This window comes from Lagenorhynchus albirostris, chromosome 1 (genome assembly GCF_949774975.1).
Source record: "Lagenorhynchus albirostris chromosome 1, mLagAlb1.1, whole genome shotgun sequence".
Lineage (NCBI taxonomy): Eukaryota > Metazoa > Chordata > Mammalia > Artiodactyla > Delphinidae > Lagenorhynchus > Lagenorhynchus albirostris.
The window spans coordinates 63,177,409-63,190,927 of NC_083095.1; the positions used below are offsets into that span (position 1 = coordinate 63,177,409).

The 13,519-nt window shown below is 33.8% G+C and overlaps 1 protein-coding gene across 2 annotated transcripts in view; it reads left to right on the forward strand.

Annotated features, from left to right (window-relative positions):
* The window catches only part of RALGAPA1 (Ral GTPase activating protein catalytic subunit alpha 1), a 220,947-nt gene that overhangs the window by 186,711 nt on the left and 20,717 nt on the right, over positions 1-13,519 (forward strand). For both annotated transcript variants that reach the window (XM_060143467.1, XM_060143474.1), the window contains exons 37-38: positions 5,946-6,104; positions 7,097-7,224. In XM_060143467.1, coding sequence (XP_059999450.1) covers positions 5,946-6,104; positions 7,097-7,224 — 287 coding nt within the window. The remainder of the gene's footprint in view (positions 1-5,945; positions 6,105-7,096; positions 7,225-13,519) is intronic.

Sequence of the window (13,519 nt, forward strand, 5' to 3'; positions counted from 1 at the left end):
CTAATTCCTTACTGTGGCCTTCAGTGCCCTACAGGATTTGGCCACTTGCCTGCCTACCTCCCTGATCTCATCTTCTGTCACTTTCCTTTTCACTTACCACAATCTGGCCTCACTGGCTGTCATTCTAACCTGCCATCATGTCAAGCTCATTCCCATCTCAGGGGCTGTGCACTTACCTTTTTTTTCCATTTGAAATGCTCTTTCGTCACATTATCAGGTTTTTTCATCCTCATTGTTCTATTCTCAGACTCACATGACAGTTCCTCAGAGAGACCTTTCCAGACCATCCTAGCTAAAGAAGCCCTCTCTATCCAGTAACACTATCACATTACCCTATTTTATATTTGTATAGCACGTATCACCATCAAAGTGGCATATTTAAATAAAGCCGTAATTGCAGATAATTTTATTTTTATGCTGTGCACTATGTAATGATAGAAAACAATTTGCTAAGTAAGTACTGTGACATTATCTTTTTAATAGCATATTTATTGAGTGCCCACTCTGCTAAAGTATTCTGTACTAGATGCCGTGCCTATTGCTTCAAGAAGCTTTTCCCAATTACTAAGAATGAATGATCCAGACAGCAAGTGAATTGTGAAAATGTATGAGAGTATGTTTTTGCACATGATTGAGGAGTATATGATAGTTTATGTTTTGCTACATGAGTGTCTGGAAGGTGAGGGGCAAAGAATGAGGGCTTGGGGCAGTGAGTATCAACTCAGTTTCAATTTCTACATGTATACCACTATCTCGTGAAGTAACTGCCCTAACCTAATTAACTTCTATGCATTCTTCAAGTGCCATTATAGATCAGTTGTCTTTGTTATTTGCATTCAGAGAGGTATATTTAGTGCATTATCTCTACTGTTAATTATTCATTAATTGCTTAGTTTATTTTACTCTCTCTCCACTGGACTTAAAGCTATGTGAGAGAAGAAAATATGTCTGTTTTTCCTCACCGTTGTATCTTTAATAGCTAGTGCAGTGCATTTAGTCAGCTCTCAATATTTGCTGTTTGAAAGAGGTAGATAGGAAGGAGAGAGGGAAGGAGGAGAGAAGGCCTTTTAAGAACTCGTGAACTAGTCCAGCTGTGTAGGATGACTAGCATCTGATCTAGAGCAACAATAGAGGAAATAGGAAGGAAAGTACAAAAAGAGAACATAATACTTTTTTTTTTAATGAAGAGCTTGTTAGAGATACTATAAGGAAATCAGAAATTGAAGACTTTCAGGTTTTGACTCTGAGTAATTATAATTAAGTTATTAGGTGTTTTTAACAGAAATGAGGACGTCAAGGGGGTAAGTTGATTTTGTAAAACAGATGATATAGTTATATTACATGAATTCTAGTCTCTAACTCTAAATGAATGATATTTCACTGAGGAAATCTAGAATTGACTCTGGAATCTCTACTGATAATTATGGAAAATGAGAACACTGCCATAGATAGGCAAACATCTGATTTTCATAAAAGGACATGGAACAGGCCACCAACCACAAAAATTACTAACATTCATGAGCTCCATGTCAATGCCTGGCAAAATAGGATTATTAAACAGATGGTTTGTGAGCACTTAGGTAATGAAGTAGTGATCACTAGGAGCTACCATGAGTTCACCATAACAAATCACATCAAAGTAACTTAATTTGTTTTAATAGGATTACTACATCAGGGAAGGCCATAGACAGTATAAAGCATTTAACTAAGTCGTTTGTTGTGGACAAGTTGAAGAAGTGCGGTCTTAATAATAGTTCAATAAGTATGTTAGTGACTGGTTCTGTAATTATATCTAGAGAAATTAATTATATAATGAGAGGCAATAGAGGGAGGTGGTTAAAGTATGGTTTCTGAAGCTAGCCTGCTTAGGTTTCAATCTTGGCTCTGCCACTTATTAGTTACGTGACCTTAGGCAAGTTACAAAGGTTCAGTTCCTCACCTGTAAAAATAAGGTCAATAATAATTATTCTTATCTTGTAGCATTGTTTTGAAAATTAAATAAATTATCACAAAGCACTCAGAAATAGTAAGTATTTAATAAATGTTGGATATTCATTTAACCAGGAAGGACATCTGTAATGACTTACTGTAAGGCTGTTACCCAAACCTGTCCCGTTTGACATTTTTATCCAAAATCTAAATAAAGACACAAGAATTTGAATTTAAGGATAACCCAAATCTGGAAAAGGGAGAGCCAACATACTGAATAGAAGAATCATGCTAAAGGCCTTGATAGGCTTTAAGGTAATCGGAACCTGGTAAGTTAAAGTTTATTAAGAATACATAGAAATCCTCTCTAGTTCTAGTAGTCAGTTGTACCCGCTTAAAAGAACTTCGTAAGAAAAAGTCTTAAGGGTTTGAATTGACTACAGCTTCCATTTGAGCCAGTGTTGTAAAAATGCAGAAAATAATTGAGTGAATAGAACAAAGGAAGTAGTCCCACTGTGGGCTGGTTGTATTATAGAATATATTGATATTATATTCTATTTCAGATACCACAATTTAATAGAAACATCAATAAACTGAGGTAATAATCCAGGATAATGAATAAGCTTGTAAAATATAAAAAGAGGAACACTTTTAACCTAGAAAAGTTGAGTTATATATTAGACGAATCTTCAAATATTTGAAAAGATAATATATGAAATATAGCTTGGGTTTATTTGGTATTAGTCTTATTTTGGAAGAACTAGCTTAGGGAAGGCAGATTTTGGCTTACTGTAAAGTAGGGTCTAACGATTGTAGCTCTTTTAAAATGAATGGGCTAATTTGTGAATCTGTAAGCTTCCTAACCCTAGAAATATTCAAGCAGAGGCAGGATTACTTGTCAGGGATATTGCACTGGGAGTTCCTGTATTGTGTGGGAAATTAGAGCTTTAATGTCTCTCCCAGTGCTAATATTCTGTAATGTACTGAGGACTTCAATTTTATATGTGTTGAATTTCATTTAACTATTTTATCTTCATAAATTGATAATGATAATCTGCAGCTTATGTTATATACCTCGAATTCCAAACCGACTTCAACAGCAGTCAAAGTGAATTTGGAAGAGTACTTTGGCTGCCAGTCATTTTAACAGACCTGTCCCATGTACAGAATTCTTATAGTCTATTTCAGAAGTGATTCGCATCTGGGTACAAGAACATGCAGGTAGGAACTCCTTTGAGAGATTTTAGAGTATGGAAAAACCCTGCTGAGTATACATAAGACACAACCCTTTAAATCTGTAAAATATAAGGAATAGATAAAATAATTTAAAACATCAAATACTATATAAAGTATTTATGTCAAATAAATGTCAAACACTTCTGAAGTTTCTGTTAACTGTTAACCACTCAAAATTCATATTTTCAGTAGTCTTCAAAAATTATAAGATACATGGCAATGATTAGCAATTTCTCAATTTGTTTAATTATTTTATAGCAGGGTTTAAAGACATAAAGATATAAAAACATGCCTCAACATAACAGCATAAAATAACTGCTTTTTTAGCATTTGGATAAAAATGATAAGGGATGTTCTTGAAGCTTTTTCCTTAAAATGATTGAACATGTTTTAAATGACTTTGTTTATATGCATAGTTCTATGCCACAAATATCTGCATTACAACATCCTGGAAAAAATATATTATTCTTTTCTGTTAAACTTCCATAAGAGACTTTTAATACTCTGTGGTAGATATTTGAAGACAAGCTTTCATTATAAAATAAAACTACAGTTGCCCTTTTCTCTCATTTCTTTAGATAAGTGGGCACTAGAAATTATAGATAGGTTTGGCAAGAGTTCAAGGGTTAATGTAGCAGATAAATAAAAGGAATTTTCTGTAAATTGAGACCTGCATTATTTCAGTTGTCTTGTCTTTCCTAACCTAACTCATTTAATTTTAAAAAGTAAATACTTAAATTCTTCCTGACAGTGTGCTCAGCTTTTACTATCGTTTATTACTTCAATTATACTTGATATCACTTAGAACAATCTGCCATTTGGAAATCTCAGTATAGCCTGGAGCTTAGTATTAGATCTGGCTGCTGTTGTAACATGTACAGCATATGACATTAATGTATCAAAATTAGATTGGATCATCCCTCCTGGTTAAATTTATTTCACATTTCTTTTGTATTCAGTTAACATAAACCTATTAGGGAAGCTGACACATGGGGATGGCTGTATAGGAAGGATATTTTTAAAGTATTTTGATTAAAAAATGAAATTATAGAGCCATGGCTTTTCTGAGTTGTGTAATCTTTTTCGGTTTTTAAAAATGTCACAAAGCCCAAGTCTTGCATTTATGTCATTCAGGGTGTGTGTGTGTGTTGTAAGTAATGATAATTAAAACTTAAAATAAACATTGTTTTGATGTTTGAGGTCTATCATCATGTATTTAGAGCAATAAGCACATTTATGGTTTCCAAAAAGAATTATTTAATCCACTTAGACCTAAAAAAAGTCCTCCTTAAAAGAAAATAAAAATCTTTATATTTCTAAAATAATAGATTCTGGTCTATAGACTTAGCTGGGCACTGTCTTTAGAGTAATAGCTGCCACTATCTTATAATCTGTCAAAGAAGAGAGGGCATTTCTTACTTAGGAATATATATTTTAAAGTTCAGGGATTTACCTCGTGTTTTCAGATACTTAATGACATTCATAGTGCCTAGGATTTTCTAGATAGATTGGTGTTGGGGACTTTTAAGAACCATTAGAACACTGGTTCTTGGCTTTTTTTGTAAAACATAGTCCTATATGATAGACTTTCTTCTCAGAAAAATACACAAATAAAATTTGCAAAAATTCATAGATCCCTTGAACCCAGATTAAGAACTCCAGGGTTAAAGGGTGACAGAAGAAAACCTTTCATTAATTGGAAGGTTAATTCCTTTGTTTGTTTAAATGACACATTTAATTGTTTTCCTGCCTGTGGTCATTAAGTCAAAATAAGTCCAATATTTCAAAAACAGAAATTGCCTATATGTTAGCCCCTACTAAGAATATTGACGACACTTATCCTAATTTTCTCTTCCACACTTTTCTGCCTACAATATGTCACGTTATCTGAAAGTAATAGAAAAGCCTATGTGAGATGTGCACCAAAAATGGGCTCAAATGTTTGCAGTGGCAGAATCAATAAATGTACTAAAATAACCAAATTGTATTGATATATTAAAATACATGTTTAAACAATAATCTACATGAAGAAAACTCAATACTGATGGACATTAAGTTAATTTTTCTAATAACTTAATAGAAATCCAACTTTTGTATACTTTGCTTTTTATAATTTTAATCATCATAATGTTAACTCTCTAAATGCCAAAAACACCTTCGTAAGCACTATAAGTATTTAAATAAAATCTTTAGAGAGTCTAACAAATCTCACAAAGTCTACTTGAAAGAATTTCGTAGGCCAAGTTTCATAGTCAAAGAAAAGCTGGAAATAAATTCGTTAAAGCAAATATAACCAATTTTCTCTTACTCAGTAGATATTTATGATTTACTTCTTTTCCTTCTCTTTCTGTTGCCTCCTTTAGACCCTTTCACTGCTCATTAACACTTCCAGAGAGTGGTCAGAAAAAAAGAATAGTCTTAAATCCGTCACTTTTTAAAACACTCTTTTAAACAATTTTTAAAAGGTTTGGTAGTGGAAAATTGGTGCAGTTGCTGGTTAAGAAGAGCGTTTGGTCTGTATGCGAATCTTTTTTATCTAATTTCTCTGTTTGCCATTGACTGTATAGACAGTTGAAAATTATCTGGTCTTCTGCAGTGTCTCCTAATGTCTTTTGAGTGCTTGTGTTTTGCATGTTATGAAAAATTATCAAATGAAGTTTAAAAAGTATTTTTAAAATTTCTTTACCCTTTAATCTTCTTATAGTATGTTGTCAGTAGCTGTATGACTGTATTCACAGGGCTTTTCTCGAGCACTATGAACTATTTTCTTGGTTTTCCAGTTGAGACATTTAGGAAATGATGAAGTACACATCGTTTGGTCAGAGCATACTAGAGACTACAGGAGAGGAATTATTCCTACCGAGTTTGGTGATGTCCTTATTGTAATATACCCAATGAAAAATCACATGTTCAGTATCCAGATAATGAAAAAACCAGAGGTAAGAACTCCTTATCTTACATTTTGCTAATAGATTTTGAGTTCTGTATGGCTTTGTGAGTTTCTTTCCCTCTTTCAGAAGAATTAGACTAGGCATCAAAACGTGGAAATGGAGGGGGAGATGAGACACAGACTCTGGTAGCTATGTGAATTGTCTAAGTCTACTTCAGAAGGCGCTAAAATAGGAAAAATAGAAAGAAACTATTCGAATGGAAGATGGTTAGGTAGTGCCAGAGTGGAAGTTCCCATTTACTGTTGTTTTTGTACACCCCAGAAGCTAAGAATGTTTGTTACATTTTTAATGGGTTTTTTCTCTTTTAAAAAATCAAAGAAGAATATACAGCAGAGACAATATGTGGCCACATATTGTCTAAAGCCTAAAATATTTACTGTATTATCCACAGCTCATGTCTTTGCCTTCAGCTGCCATTTGTACCAGCCATATTCAAACAGAATACTTTTAAAACTGTCAGTCATCTGATAAAAATGACAGATTTTTTTCTAATAAACCATATAATAAAATAAAAAATAGTGTTTTAGATTCTGTAGTAAAATAATAATAAAAGTGTTTTAGGTTTGGTAGTAAAGCTGGCATCACATGAAAATAATAAAAAACTAACTTGCTGCCTGTAAGAATGTGTGTCCTTCCTGTGTTTACTCAATGGGAGAAAAGTAAATTATTTCCAAGTGTTGGATTTTTGTGTACAATTGCGGCTACAAAAATTTGAAAATTGGCAGGTAGTGTAAATTATTCAGTCAGTTATATGAAGCATATAATTCTTTTGAATGGAAACCCTGTAGACCACTGGCATTTTTTGTTTGTTTATTGTCCTAGTATGAGTGACCCATCATGGAAAAGAACTGAATTTGAATAGCATTTCTACTGAAGGAAGAACTAAACAGGAAGCAGAAAGACTTTTGTATACAAACTGTTTCTTCTCTACAACCTTTCTCCAGTTTGAGTATAAAATTATGTTCTCATTTCTCAATCAGGTTCCCTTCTTTGGTCCACTTTTTGATGGTGCTATTGTGAATGGAAAGGTCCTACCCATTATGGTTCGAGCAACCGCTATAAATGCAAGCCGTGCTCTGAAATCGCTGATTCCATTATATCAAAACTTGTATCCTTTTTAACAGTATGGTTTCTACTCTATGTCTACTTTCCAAGGTAACTACTTCTTATGTGTTGTTAAGACCTTTGAGTTTTTGTTTATTGATATATAGAGGTTGGAGTTCCTCCCCAGTGTTTAAGCAGTTATGATATTTGAATGATGTATTTTCTTTTATACGCTTTTAATCGGTACTTGTCTTTTGGTTAATTAATTAGAGCCCCATTATGTACTAGACGTTCTGCTAATCTGGATGTGCAGAGATAACCGTAACAGTCATTTCAAAGTACTCAATCTAGTTGAAGAAATATATTGTTTTCAGTATCTGTGCTGTAATAGAGTTATGCACAGGATGTTCTGGAATTATTATAACAATACTTCAGATACCTCTCAGTCAGCTGTAAGGAGTGGTGGTATCAGGAAACACTTCTGAAAAATGTAAGGATTGAACCAATCTTGAAGGATGAATGAATTAATCAGGTAGATGAGATTAAGATCATTCCAAGCAGAGGGACGACATAAACAGAGACATGGAAGTATGAGAGGACATGGCTTCTGGAGCCAGATTACCTGGACTCAAATGCTGGTCACCACTTCATTAGCTATACATCCTTGGGCAAGTTATTTAACCTCTCTGAGCCTCAATTTCCTTATGCATAAAATGAGAATGATAATAATATCTAGCCTGTAGTGTTATGAGAACTGAATGAGTCAATATGTGTAAACTTCTTAGAACACTGCCTGGGGCGAAATATGCACACAGTTTTAAAATTTAAATTGTTTTCTGATATTCCTTTCTAAAATGGATTTTCTACATTATTCAAAACACTTCAATTATTTTTCTTTTACATAATAAACTGTAGATATTAAGCTTTACAGGGAAGGCTTTTAAAAATATCCTGTGTCCTATTCCATATGAAATGGATTTATCATAAGTCTACCACATACGTTTTCTTCTTTTAATGAAAATTGACTTAAGCAATCTGATTTCTATGTAATTTCTCACGTATTCTGATACTGTGGAATGGAATTATAGGTGGATCATGGCATGTTACATTGCTTAAGCTTAATGTCATTTATATAGCATTTCTTATTTGTAGCGGTTACATCTTCACTTTGAGTTGAAAACTCAGATTTGACGTGGTCATTGTCATGAAATGTAAGGATTCAGTTTATTATATCCTGAATATCTCTAGAAAGGTAGCTAATCTTATAAGGAATATACAGATTATTATCTGTAAACTAATTTTGTCCGCATTGTCAACTCTACTGAGATTGACTTCTTTCTGACCTACGCCTCTTTACAGTTCCCCTGATCTTGATGTTTATCCTGAGGTTAGTGTTCTCCATCATTTCCTTTAAGACACAGTTGAAAGAATGCCTTAAATCTTTTGGGAAAGTGATGAGAGCGAGATTAGATTGTAATACAAAACTCTTATTTGCCTCTTGTGTCAATAGGAACTCAATTTATTGAACTCACACAAACTATTTCAGGCCTGATATACAAACAACATGTAAAATGCACATCTTACCAAGTAGTTCAAGTATACCAATTAAAAGTGAGGATATAGCTTAATTTCTTTTACCTGCGCCTAAATTCATACTCTTAAGGACTAGTTCAGATTTGCACGTTACACTAGAGGTATAATAGCTGGATTTGCAGTTAGAAACATTGATTTTTTTTTAACATCTTTATTGGAGTATAATTGCTTTACAATGGTGTGTTAGTTTCTGCTTTATAACAAAGTGGATCAGTTATACATATACATATGTTCCCATATCTCTTCCCTCTTGCGTCTCCCTCCCTCCCACCCTCCCTATCCCACCCCTCTAGGTGGTCACAAAGCATCGAGCTGATCTCCCTGTGCTATGCGGCTGCTTCCCACTAGCTATCTATTTTACGTTTGGTAGTGTATATAAGTCCATGCCACCCGAGGTCCACCTTGTGATCCTAGTCAAGTCCCAGAATCTCTAAACCTAACTTTCTTCATCTGTAAAAAAGATGCTAATACCCATCTCGGGTAAATGAGATAATGAATTTGGATGCACCTAGTAAATGAAATAAGGTACGTTATTTTGTGCAGTGATTAATTCTGTTATGTGTAAAGATTACAGTCAATATGAAACAGCTCTACCCAACAGCAAGGAATTGCCTAATTGGGTTTTTATGGTTGGTTGGTTGGTTGGTTGGTTGGTTGGTTAATTGATTGGATTGGATTTTTAGGCCTGTTTCATGAAGCTCTTAATAGTTAATCTTGCTGAGATGTTAATAAATAGCACATTGGAGAAAATTCTAAGATGAAGAGAGATAATTTCAGATGAAAACAGTAAACATGAACACTTTATTTACACAGCAGATGTGAGCAACTTCTATCAGGAAAACCACTTCTGGAACTATCAGAGTAAAAATATTAAATCAGACAGATCAAACAAATTTTTCTTGACTTAGAAGCTTGAATTTAGAAGCTGTATAGAAGTTATTTTCCCATGCTATTTAAATATATAATAGAGATACTCAGCCTTTGCTAATCTGAAGAACATGTAGTCATCTTTCACAAAGATTCACAAAGGTGTATATTAATTCTAAACGTTGGAGGAAATAACTTCATATAAGTACTGATAGATTACTTGATTTTATATTTTTTAAAGATAGAGTTTATTCATTTTTTAAAATTTTTTGTTTATTTATTTTTGGTCTTCATTGCTGCACATTGTCGCAGTGAGCAGGGGCTACTCTTCCTTGCAGTGCGCAGGCTTCTCATTGTGGTGGCCTCTCCTGTTGCAGAGCATGGGCTCTAGGCACACGGGCTTCAGTGGTTGTGGCTTGTGGGCTCTAGAGCACAGGCTTAGTAGTTGGGGCGCACAGGCTTAGTTGCTCCGCAGCATGTGGGATCCCAGACCAGGGATTGAACCCGTGTGCCCTGCATTGGCAGGTGGATTCTTAACCACTGTGCCACCAGGGAAGCCCAATTACTTGATTTTTAAATGAAAGTTTATACAATAAATTACAACTAGATGTTTTTGAGATATTGAAATATAAATGTCTTTTCATTTTAAGTAACAATACATATTTCAGAAATATAAAATTTTAAATGTATATTTTTGACAAATTCAGATTTTGACAAATTTCCTTAAGCTCCCATTAAGGAAAAAAAATCATGCGCTCTAAAACAGATCAATAAAACAAAAGAAATTACAACAAAAACTGAGATAGAAGTAGGCTTTGAAAACCATCAGAGTTACTATTTTAATCCTCATAAGAGAAATGAAGGAGTAAAAGAATATGTAATAAACTCAATTATATTTGGATAATTGTACTGCTGTGTCAGTTATTTTATGCCCAGTAAAAGTACCCACTAAGATTCCACAGCATAAATTGTGCTATTTATGATCATTAAGTACAGCTTAAATTTTATCCTAGGAACATCTTCTGTATCTGTGAATCTAATGTTGTTCACTAAATGAGGACAATATTGATTGTCATATGCTGCCCAAATCGATCATGCTGGCAGCCAGAATTACAGTAATCTGTCAGTATTGATGACTGTCTTTCAAGCTTTGAAACCTCTCCTTTACTTACTTCACTTGTTATTTCTTGCATTACTTGTACTTGAAAAGCATTTTCTTGCAACCTCTGACTTTGTCAGCTAGGTTTTTTGGGTTTTTTTTGTTTGTTTCTTTTTTTGTCTCGAGCTCAATTTATTGGTTTGATCATGCAGTTAGAACTGAAATGCATCACTGGGGAGAAGGAGTAGGCACATCCTCAGTAACCATTGGACCTGAGGGGTATTTCAGGTTGATCTTAGTCATCATTTATTAATTACCTGTTGGAAGAGAGTGTATGTGTGTGTTGGTGGGGTTTGGGGTTTTTTTTGTTGTTTGTTTTTGGCTTTTTTGTATTAGGAATAATTCCAAAGCATTAATTTCATGATCTTAGCTATCATGACTTTTCCTTAAATAAAAATTTTAAAGTAATTATTTGTTTTGATCCTAGGGACATTTTGACTATGTATAAATGTTAAATATGTTGCTATCAAATATGTACTGTTTCTCTTCTGGTTTGGAAGTTCTGAAAGCTCTGAATCTGATAGTGCCGTGGAATGGGTTCCTCATTTTACAGTTAAAAAACCCTTTTTTTAAAACCTTTACATTAAGGCTTCTCTTTTTAATATGAGATTATACATAGAAATTTTCAGAAGTTACAGTATATAGTCATGTTGTATTCAGGTTCTCAGAGAAACAATCAGTAGGATATGTGTATATACATAAGTACATAAAGAGAGAGACTGATTTTAAGGAATTGGCTGACATGGTTGTGGGTACTGGCAAGTCTGAAATCTGTGGGAGTTGGGGTAGAGTTGATGCAGTCTGAGTCAGAAGGCATCTGGAGATAGAATTTCTGCCTTCCTTGGGGACCTCAGTCTTTTCACCTAAGGTCTTCAACTGACTGGATGAGACCCACCCACGTTATGGAGAGTAATCTGATATACTTTTCTCCTGATTTAAATGGTATTCACATCTGAAAAATACCTTCACAGCAACATCTAGGCTGGTGTTTGACCAAAAACTGGGTACCATGGCCTAGCCAAGTTGACATAAAATTAACCACATCCCATGTCCTAATTTTCTTAAGTTTTTCTTCTTAACCTTTCTAACTGCAAAATATAATTTGAAAAAAGAGTATAAATCCTAAATATACTATATGGTGAATAATTACAGTTTAACCACCACCAGGTCAAAAGATGCAACTGTACTGTTTTTCTTCTATCAAAAATATTTATTGATGACTTAAATGGTAATTGTAAAGATTTTGAGAGAAATGCAAAGACAAATCAGATGGTAATCTCTTCAATAATCTTATAATTTAATAGGGGAGATAATTATATGTACACTAAAAATTATAACACAAGGTAAAATGTGTCACAGTAGGGTTGTAGATAAGATGCTGTGGGAGTTCCAAGGAAAAAGTCATTACTTTGGAGTAAGAAAATCAGGGAAGAATGTATAGAAAATCTGGGCCTCAAAGGGTGAGATTTGAGTGGATGGAATGCAGCATGTCTGTTATAATCTTGTAATTTATATTTTGAGCCTTTATGTGTGTGTGTGTGTGTGTGTGTGTGTATGTGTGTATATATATATATATGTAATACATATATAATATTGTGAAATATACGTTTTGGGGGATGTTATAAAATAAAATAGTACCTTTAAAAAACACTTTCCTCCTAGATTTAATATTCTTTCCTCCCAAACCAATATTATTTGATTTCTTCTAATCTGTTTAGATTTGACTTTTTCGTAAATGCCAGAATTGGGTTTCTGTTTAACTTTATCAGACAAATTACCAGAAGTCAATGATCATTCTTCAATTAGTCACAGTTTGTTATCCCTGCAGTTCTACTACTCAAATGTAAAGAACCTGTCGCAAAAGTATGAGAGCCAAAACGAAATGAAATGTAATTGATTGGCTCCACTAATGCAGTTTGCCATTCATTACGATAGAACATTATAAAACCTCTTAGGGAGGCCCATCAATATTGCTGCCATTTCATGTTAGAAGAAAGTGAGTTTATTGAGAAACTGCATAACTTTATGTATCTACCGTCTTTTGTAGATCATTTCCTCAGAAGATAATATTGGTAAGTATAGACTGTCCTTAATTATAGTCCTTAATTATAAATTAATTATATTTAAAAATGTGGAGGCTGACTGTTGGGTAATCAGCCTGGGCTTCAGAGTCCAGAACCACTTATTAAGTGTGTCACTGTCTTTATGTCTAATTTTATTTAATCTGTAAAAGGAGTACCAAACTCAGGAGTGTTGTAAGGATTAAATGAGATTATCCACATGAAGCACTAAGCAGCCTGTCTGTCGTGTAGCAAGAGCTCAGAAAATGTGTTTTTACATACTGTTATACTTTTACATGTTGTTGACAAATGAAGTTTTTTATCCTATTCTGATAGTACATTGGCTTCACAGCGATAATAGCAAAGGAAAAGAAAACAGTACCACCATTTTACCTGTTTTCTCAAATCCAGTGTGACAGTATGGTCCATATATGCCAATCTATGGACAGTTGGGTTATATCATAGTGTACCAGAAAGAAAATAGGAGAACTCTATCAGGTGATTGTCAGGCTGTTCCCTAAAAACAACAAAACTTGGAAGTTTCTCTGCTTCCATCTTTATTAACTTCTGACCTTTGCTAGAAAAGGATTTTTTTTTTCTATCAAACGCTATGTTGTTGATATTAGTGATGAAGGTGCACTGGTATGCTCACATTATTATTAACTACACCTACTGCATAA